This window comes from Pollachius pollachius, assembly GCF_949987615.1.
Source record: "Pollachius pollachius genome assembly, chromosome: 6".
Taxonomy (NCBI): Eukaryota; Metazoa; Chordata; class Actinopteri; order Gadiformes; family Gadidae; genus Pollachius; species Pollachius pollachius.
The window spans coordinates 8,594,773-8,604,279 of NC_136939.1; the positions used below are offsets into that span (position 1 = coordinate 8,594,773).

The window sequence follows — 9,507 nt, forward strand, 5'->3', positions numbered from 1 at the left end:
TTTGGCGAATGTGCTAACACGAACACTAATAGTTGTATAGAAAATAATTCCTTGATTTGTGTAATATATTATATAGAATACAACACTTTACAGTGTTACAGTACAGATATTTATTCTATTATGATAGCATTTTTTTTTATTATTCCCTGTTCAAGACCTTACAGTTAAAGAATCTACTCTTTTTAATAGTTAACTGTATTTACCTAGACTCACTTCATCGAAAAACATGGCCGCGTCCACGGATGTTCCTGAATCCGGCGCTCAAGGTTCAAGCCCTTCTAGTTTCAATGTTGATGATGCCCAACATTTCCAGTATAGTATGCTTCTGGAACATCTTATCGGCGATAGGAGGCCGATCAAAGATCTTAATCCAGCCGTCATGGCAGGACTTCCAGTTCCTTACAAAAGCGACGAGCAGAAGATGATCGAGCGAGCAATGGAGAGCTGTACCTTTAAGGCAGCTCTAGCATGTGTTGGAGGTATGGGCTACATTCAGTATAAAATATAATGTTTTCATTAGACGTAAGTGCATGTCTATATGTATTACTCTCGATATGTAGCTGATATTGCCTTAGCTTGTACTGTCTTCATCGAGCCTCAACCAAATGACAGACATGCAATGGATTCGTGTAGACAGGCATTCAAATTGTCATCAATTATGTATCACTTGTCACACACGTGATTGTGTTTGTGTGTATGTCGTCATCAGGCATGACAAATACAAAGCAAGACTCGAAATGTCAAGTCCTCTCGATTCAGAAAAAACTTTCGATTCAGTTAATGTCAGGCTCTAACGTTGCAAGAGACTGAGCCATTAGATTCATAACACCTAGGCATTCAAGACAGGGATTATATCCTGTGCCTCAAATCCCTCAACAACATTTGATTCTTTTTTATTCTTCATTGCACAGGATTCGTCCTTGGTGGAGCTTTTGGTGTGTTCACAGCGGGTATCGACACAAACGTGGGTTTTGACCCCAAGGACCCCATGAGAACTCCAACAGCACGCGAGGTCCTCAAAGACATGGGCCAGAGAGGGATGTCATACGCCAAGAACTTCGCTATGATCGGCGCCATGTTCTCATGCACAGAATGCGTCATAGAATCAGTACGTTACCTCTATGTTGTTGCTCTGCATCATAATTTCAGTTTGTTTCTGTCTATTTGGGAAGTTGTTGGACTATAGATATTGCCCTACAATCTTTACAACTGAATCCCCTCATGTATAAAATCTTGCCGGGGTCATAATTGAAAAACAAATGCATTATTATGAACTATGAAGACACATTTTTACATTTCCCTGAAATGTTAGCAAAGTGTTGCCATTTCCAGTAGTTCCGTTTACAGTAGACCATGTTGTTATAGCACCCCCATTTGGCGTTACTATGTTAAACTTTGTTAAATGTTTTCCTACAACATTGTTTCCAGGTGTGTTATCACTGTTCTCTAAAGTTGATTGTTTTAAACTATATCAAAAACAGTAATATTAAAGAGACAGATTGTATCCATTACATTTCTAAATTCTAATCATATATATATATTCAACGTTGCTCTTCACAGTACAGGGGAAAGTCGGACTGGAAGAATGCAATCTACAGTGGCTGTGTGACCGGGGGCGTCATAGGATTCCGTGGTAAGAATTTCCATTCCCTCTCGCTCTGAACTACACTTGTATGTTTTTATTGGTATTTTTATGAAACACTCTTTGTGTTTGTTTTTGTGTGTGTTTGACCTAGCCGGGCTGAAGGCAGGAGTGTTTGGATGTGGAGGGTTCGCTGCCTTCTCTGCAGCCATCGAGTATTACCTGCGGTGAGACCGGGCTGGGACTTGGGACTCTATGGGCCTTTTCATTCTGCCCCAACGCCATGAACCAGGATGAAGATGTGACCGTTTTTCTCACCTTGTACAAGCCTCAGCGTGGATGAGGAATGATACGCAGTAAGAGGAGGATCAGATCGGATCAAAGCTTGTCATCACTTCATGCAGACTTCTGATTGGACGATTTTATTTTTTTGTCAAAAGGTCTGTGTATTAGTTTGCACACTGCGTGGTGCAATGGTTGCCCTATGGTGGTCCAGAGAGTAGGCGTGCATCGTTTACCTGATGTCTTTCAAAGTTGACCACTTTGATATGTATGTTAATAATATATATGTGAATGAATCTGCTGGACCATTTACACAATTAAAAATTACTACACGAGCAGATGAAAACTGTAATGGTCTTACATTTAGCCTGTAATTAATGTCTGTAAAAAAACATAGTTTGTTTTCATGTAACATATTGGAATTGTGAATTTCATATGTGGATAAAGTCGTAACAGTTTATCCCTGATTTGCAAATGTCATTGTACATCTTTAATCTATTATACATGTATAAACACAAACATGTGTGGTGTTTGTATTAAGTACACTACCCTGCCTAATTCATGCAACAAATATTTAACATCCAATGTGTTCACAGCTAGCTTTCTAATAAGATCAATCATACCTCAGAAAGCAGATAAACCATTGTTACATGCCATGTGTTATTTAAAACCTCTTTGAATGGATTGTATGTAAATAGTAACTTCAGAATATAGCTGGTCAGTAGAATGGCCCATCAACACTAGGGGGAGCTATAGGCCTAGATAGCACTGAAAAGCCATCTTGATATTCTGTAGGCCTAAAAGGTGGGAGTAAATTGTAAAAGTCAATCGATAATTGCAATACTGAGATTTGGGAGCTCGGCTCTATTCAGTATTTCAATCAAATTTGGACATTCTAACATACAACAATTTACATAATTATGTTAAGCAGTTTGGTTGTAGCTCATAGTCTCAGTCTCAAGTAAGCTTCGGCCTCAGTTCCAACACAAAGACACAAGGTGACAGTGTTTTGGTACATTTTATTTTACTTAAAAAAAGGAAAGTTCACATTGACATTTAGCCTCAATACAGTATACTGAATTTCTTCTCAAAGAAAGTAAAATACAATGTATGAATTTATTTTATTCTTATATTAAAAATATCAAATAGTACTCATCTAGCAGTGCTTACTTTAAGATATGTCACAGGCTTGACAGCAGAAAGGTTGGATTTGCACAGAGCAGTGATGGATCTCTGCTTGTTGTCTGCTGAAGAGCGAGTGGAGTCAAACTACCTTTGCGTTAACCCGCCTGTTTCTGACTGAGCTGAACATGCAATGAGGGCAACTACACAAATCATCTCATCGATATACCGGTGCAGTAAAACATCTCGAACAGGCTAGCGATGCAACGACAAGAAGAACAAAAATGCTAATGTTCCATTACGCTTCGTTCCCTACCCCCCTCGGCACATGACACTACCCTCAAGTCTCCTCTAGCGCTCTTCTTTAAAACTGTGATTTCAAATCAATTGGCAGACTTCAAACGGTTTGTGATCCTTTCAGTACAGCTTACCAACCATGGACATGGTGATTGAGAAAATTAGTCTAAAAAACATCACTACCTGAATAAACTTCAAAAAACAGACTCCTTAGAGCTTGACTCTAGTCGCACAGAACTGTACAGGCACACATAATATTTATATATATTTTTAAAATAAATAGGGCAAACTTGGCCAACAACCGAAAGAGGGGGCCATGTTTTGTACACTGACAAACCCTTGTTTGTCACTACAAAGATCGTAACGCCAGTCCTGTATTAAGATGGCTTCCTGGCAAATCCTGATTTGCAGAGTCCACACACACACACACACACACACACACACACACACACACACACACACACACACACACACACTCCTCCATTACATGCACAACAGCAGAGAGCGCACAAAGACAGAAAAATGATACAAAAAAAACAACAAATGGTCCTTTAAACAAAACTATTCTTCTTCTTTTGTAAAATATGCAAATTCCATTTGTTTAGTGAATGCCTCATAATGGGAACAAGGTGGGCTGGAAGTGACCCGTTTGGATCATCAGGGCCCCGCCACACGATAGGTCAAACACATGTGTGGCCCCCCCGGGCTGCGGCAGGCTCTCCTACTGGTGTTCCCGTGTCAGCTGTAGGCAGGAACTCTGTAGTCGTTGGCTCCAATCAGGGTCATATGCGGAAACAGTAAGAGGTGGGGGGGGGGGGGGGGGGAGGGGGGAATGGAACCAGGAACGCGGCCGCGCATGAGTTCCATCAGATTAATGTACAGTACAGAGACGAGGACGTGTGCCTGTGTTTGTTTGTGTGTGTAGGCAGATGGATGGATGGGTCATCAGAAATTACTAGAAAGACTGGGGAAAGTGTGTGTGTGTGGGGGGGGTCTCCTCCACACATGAAGTTGTTTGACTCTTGTCATGAGGGGGTAGGTGTGCGTGTAGGGGGGGTCTGTACAATTGAGAGGCTTCTAGAAACAGGCGGCACCACGAGGTCGTCCCTTAAACCCCCTTGCCCCTGGTAGGGGTTAGACGTCGGTGGAGAAGTAGAGCGTGTTGCGCTTGAGCTCCGCGAAGGAGATTGGGGAGTGCTGCAGGTAGTACAGCAGCACCTGGACCTAGAGAGGGAGAGGGAGAGGGAGAGAAAGAGAAAGAGAGAGAGAGAGGGAGAGGGAGAGAGAGAGAGAGGGAGAGGGAGAGGGAGAGAGAGAGAGGGAGAGGGAGAGAGAGAGAGGGAGAGGGAGAGAGAGAGGGAGAGAGGGAGAGAGAGAGAGGGAGAAAGAGAGAGAGCGAGGGAGAGGGAGAGAATGGGAGAGAGAGAGAGAGAGAGAGAGAGAGAGAGAGAGAGAGAGAGGGAGAGAAAGGACAAGAGAGAGAATTTAGCATGCCACACTAGCTTATTTCCCCCACTCAGATCTTTCCCAAAGCTTTTAATCCACTTGTATTCCCATTATATTGTTCTAACTGGAACACGCATCCAGCCAGAACACTATTGCCGGTTTCTAATAACGGATTCATTACAGTCTTGTATTGGCAGCCGCCCAGTAGGAAAATCACATTAATAACTTCCTGGCGCAATTCCTTCGGTAATATGTTCTACTTTCTTCTACGATATAGTACAGAAGCCAGCAGGCACCTACACCCAGATGGAAGTCCACACAGATGGGACCTGTGAGGGTCATATTTGGTATCTGCTGTCGCCACACATCTCTCATTTATCCCAGTAGTGTGTGTGTGTGTGTGTGTGTGTGTGTGTGTGTGTGCGATGTTGGACAAACTCCCCACTTGACCGAGTAAACACGGACCGCTTTAATAAAGCCTTGATTACAAACACTGGGGCTTGATCCCTAATGGAGAGCGATGACTTCCTGCTCCACCGCCACGGCGGCGCTCATTTAGGATGATGGACCGCAGCACGGTGTTTACGCAGCTCAGAAGAGATATGTGCGAACAGGAAGCGTCTATTTATTACACCCCCCCCACCCCCCGCCCCCACGAGATGACGGGACGGCCAGTGGCCTGGATAACAGCTGGGAGAGACCACGACGGCAGGGGGGCGGGGGGGTCCAATCTGACAGCAGGTCTCCTGTTGGAACTATCGTGTGTTGATGGAAAGTCACTACATTGTAGTCAAACTGAGACTGCATTGCGGTGGTGTGTTGAAGCTGGTGGATCTGAATCCCTCTCTGTTTCAAACGATATCCCAGAAGGATGAGGAGAGATCTTGCCAAGAAGATCTATTATTCATTCTGCACTATATTCTGCTCAAATGCATTTTTAACTTCAGTGTTAGAAAGTAGCGCAATCAACCCCCTTGTTTGATTGCTTTTTAACACAAAGGAAACTCAATTTCCTCTGTGTAGGGAAGTGTGAGAATATCTGATTAGGTTTTTAAAGTGACAGCTACTTTGACAAAATCCAGGGTAAATAGTGACATCCCGGAAGAATGAGGAAAAGATTTGCCAAGAACATTCAATATTAACCCCAAAAAAGTCTATATCTATATCCGAGTCCAAGATCTATAATCATTTCCATTCCGGTATGAACACAGTTCCAACATGTCTTTCCAACTTGTTCCTGCCGAAAGGCATTGGAATGTTATCCAACACACATGCTCAAACACCCATACCCCCCCGCAACACACACACACACACACACACACACACACACACACGCGGCTGCACCTGTGCCATGACGTCGTGGGACCAGATGTCGGAGGCGGTGGTGATGCTCAGGCTCTTGGCGATCTCGGACTCGGAGGGCCGGAGCAGGGTGGGGCCGAACACGGTGGCCAGGTTGTGCAGGGACATCTTGTTGATGGGCTCCTTCTCCGCCACCCTGCAGCAGAAACCACTTAGGACCCAGCGGGAGGCACGGCTCGGATAACACTACCCCTTGGACGTGTCCGTGTGTGTTTCTGTGTGTGTGTTGATGTGTGTGCGTGTGTGTTGATGTGTGTGCGCGCGTGTTGATGTGTGTGCGTGCGTGTGTGTTAATGTGTGTGCGTGCGTGTGTGTTTGTGTGTGAGTGTGTGTGTTGATGTTTAAGTGTGTGTGTGTGTGTGTGTATCAGTGTCCATGTGTGTATGTGTATGTGTGTGTTTGTGTCCGTGTCCGTGTCTGTGTGTGTATATGTGTGTGTGTATGTGTATATCAGTGTGTATGTGTGTGCGTGTGTGTGTGTGTGTGTTGATGTGTGTGTGTGTGTGTCCGTGTCTGTGTGTGTATGTGTATATGTGTGTGTGTGCGTGTGTACCTCTTGAGGTGTTCCAGCAGGATGAGGAAGGTGATGAGGTTGGGGTCCGGCAGAGTTCGCAGCAGGTGCATCATGCAGTTCTCCTTGGCTGCAGGGTCGGAGAGAGCTGTGGGAAGAGAGACAGACGGTGAGACTGTTGATACAAATCAGTCCCTCTTCAGCCGCCTACTCTGGACCCCCGAGGAACTCAACTCTACGCTCGTCCAGTGGGACCTTCCATTCATTTCCCATGTAGATGAGTAGGCATCTGCATAATTAAACATTATGCAGATTTTCTTCTGACCCCTGCTCTTTGACCACGGTGGTTTCTGCCAATCACCGTGGAGCAGTAAAGGTCAAAACGTCAATGTGCTTATTCCACAATCGATCCATCGGTGGACGTTAAAAGCAAAACAAGGTCTGAGCCCATAGCGAACCCGGAGCGAAGGCCCAGTGGACACCGAGCTCAAACCAGCAACTGCTTACGGTGGCAGAAAATAAACCACCAAATCACTATGGTGTGATTATAGCATCTTAAGTACGGTGCGAGACAATCTTAAAACACGTCTTCTTGCACTTCTTTGCTCAATGCTCTCTCTCGGTGTGTGTATGTGTATGTGTGCGTGTGTGTGTCTGTGTGTGTTTGTGTGTGTCTGTGGATGTGTTTCTGCGTGTGCACGTGTGGTGTGTGTCTGCGTGTGTGTGTGTGGGTCTGCGTCTCGGCGTGTGTGTCTGTTACAGAACGGGTTAGAGGGAACCCGGTGCCCCACCTATGCCCTCCATGAAGGCGGGGTAGAGGCAGTCGGTGGTGTGTGTAGTGTGTGTGTGTGTGTGTGTGTCCTGATCTCACCGATGCCCTCCATGAAGGCGGTAGAGTCGAGGCGGTCATGTGAGCAGCGGCTCGGGCAGCTCCCGGAAGTACAGCTTGAGCGTCCCGGCGATGGGCGTTGATGTCCATGTCGCTGAGCATCACCAGGATGTCTTTGGTGTCTGGAGGACGGAGGGAGACCACAACAGGAGATCAGGTACACCCGATCAGAGCTGCAGCAGAGGCAGGGGGACTCTGGAGCGGTGGTCTGGGTCACAACCGTCACTGAGATTGAGTGAGTGAGAACACAGCTGCTCTCTCGCTCTCTCTCTCTCTCTCTCTCTCTCTCTCTCTCTCTCTCTCTCTCTCTCTCTCTCTCTTCTCTCTCTCTCTCTCTCTCTCTCTCTCTCTCTCTCTCTCTCTCTCTCTCTCTCTCTCTCTCTCTCTCTCTTTCTCTCTCTCTCTGTCTCCAGCAGTGATGTCATGGAAAGTCACCGGGGACAAACGCGGACGCAAGCGCAGCTCCTAATGCGCGCGACTTCCCAAAATCTCAGCGTACTGTGTGAGCGTCTGTTGGACTGCTGCTGTGTGTGCGCGTGCGTGTGCTCGTGCGCGGGGTCGGTTGGCTGGGAGTGAAGTTAGAGAGCCCAGCTGACAGCTGGAGCCCCTCACATCCCCCTTGGGAGCGGGGCAGGCCCTTTCCCATAAACCTGAGGGCTAAGAGGTCCCCGCTGTGTGGGCCCCACCAGCATGAGCTGGAGAGGCAAACAGAGAGAGAGAGAGAGAAAATATGTGTCTGTGTCTCTGTCTGTGTGTGTGTGTGTGTCTCTGTTTGTGTGTGTGTCTCTCTGTGTGTACGTGATCTCTCTGTGTGTACGTTTGTCTCTGTGTGTGTGTCTTTCTCTTTTTGTGTGTCTGTCTTTCTCTTTTGTGTGTCTGTCTCTGTGTGTGTGTCTCTCTGTGCGTGTCTCTGTGTCTGTGTGTACGTGTCTCTGTGTGTGTGTGTGTGTGTGTGTGTGTGTGTGTGTGTGTGTGTGTGTGTGTGTGTGTGTGTGTGTGTGTGTGTGTGTGTTGTGTGTGGCCTTACTGGTATCAAACGCTGCTTTGAGGGTCTGGATGTCCGTGGCCACCCCAGAGATCCGGTAGATCCCCACCTCGTCGATGCCCCTCTTCTCCACCTCCTCAATGCACTGGCGGACGATGTAAGGCACCTTGGAGCGTTCCCGTCTGCAGGAGGACAGCGGGCAAAGGCATTGGCTTAATATCGACTTCTGACCGATACTGTAAAAGACAGCAGGTGGCGTACAGAGGTTGAAGTTTGAACACAGAAGGCTTTGGCTAGGATACAACATGGATCACGACGTGGGTTCTTCTTCTTTTAAAGGTGTGTAATGTGATGTGTAAAGCTTGCTAATGCTAATACTTTTTGTATTCTAATGAATTATGGAAGACAAACAAGAAGAAACAAGAATGGTGGCTTTGAGTAGGACATTTTAAGTCTGTCATTTTTCTTTACAATTAACCATTTGGAAGCTACATCCAATGAGTGAATCTAAGTAACTTTGGTACACCAAAGAGTACTCGTACTTTGTCACCACATTGATTTTGACCCCAAACACTCCGCTCTGCTTCTTGGACGGTGTCCTCTTTAAGCTCAGGTCCCGACTCGTGAACTTCATGGAGAACTCCACTTTGATCTGTTGGAACAATCAAAGCATATATAAACTACCACTCCCTAAATAGAGGACAGACAGGCAAACAGACAGACCGACTGAGACCAACATGCAGACATGAATAGACTGTACAGTTTTACATCAAACTCTGGATACTAAGGATAGTGGTTCAATGAAACCAATTCTATGAAAGCAGTCATGTGACAACTGTAAACCAAAGGCTTTTCTCCACAGGTTATACCCTTAACATAGATATACACAATTCAAAAATGAGCTAACAATGGAAATTTAAGTTAGAGTAAAGTGCATTAAAGCGACAGCAGCACGTCAGGCCAGATGTTTGACCTCCTCTTGTAACACGTGGTGTTAAGTGCTGATAAGTGCTGATAAGTGTTGGCCTGCC

General features: G+C 45.8%; 2 protein-coding genes across 2 annotated transcripts in view; one reads left to right on the plus strand and one right to left on the minus strand.

Annotated features, from left to right (window-relative positions):
• Window positions 1-226: 226 nt before the first annotated feature.
• On the plus strand, window positions 227-2,226 carry timm22 (translocase of inner mitochondrial membrane 22 homolog (yeast); the record flags this gene model as incomplete). The annotated part of the gene is made up of 4 exons (XM_079738267.1): window positions 227-479; window positions 912-1,108; window positions 1,561-1,633; window positions 1,737-2,226. The coding sequence occupies 4 exons, from the start codon at window positions 227-229 to the stop codon at window positions 1,811-1,813; spliced, it is 600 nt and encodes a 199-aa protein (XP_079594393.1). The 3' UTR covers window positions 1,814-2,226.
• Window positions 2,227-2,236: 10 nt separating this feature from the next.
• The window catches only part of LOC307077609 (active breakpoint cluster region-related protein-like), a gene marked incomplete at its 5' end in the record, with an annotated part of 14,986 nt that continues 7,715 nt past the window's right edge, over window positions 2,237-9,507 (minus strand). The window contains 8 exon segments of the mRNA XM_079739039.1: window positions 2,237-4,507; window positions 6,074-6,227; window positions 6,645-6,750; window positions 7,474-7,510; window positions 7,512-7,565; window positions 7,567-7,613; window positions 8,519-8,658; window positions 9,019-9,128. Of these exon segments, the coding sequence (XP_079595165.1) occupies window positions 4,418-4,507; window positions 6,074-6,227; window positions 6,645-6,750; window positions 7,474-7,510; window positions 7,512-7,565; window positions 7,567-7,613; window positions 8,519-8,658; window positions 9,019-9,128 (738 nt within the window). The 3' untranslated portion in view covers window positions 2,237-4,417.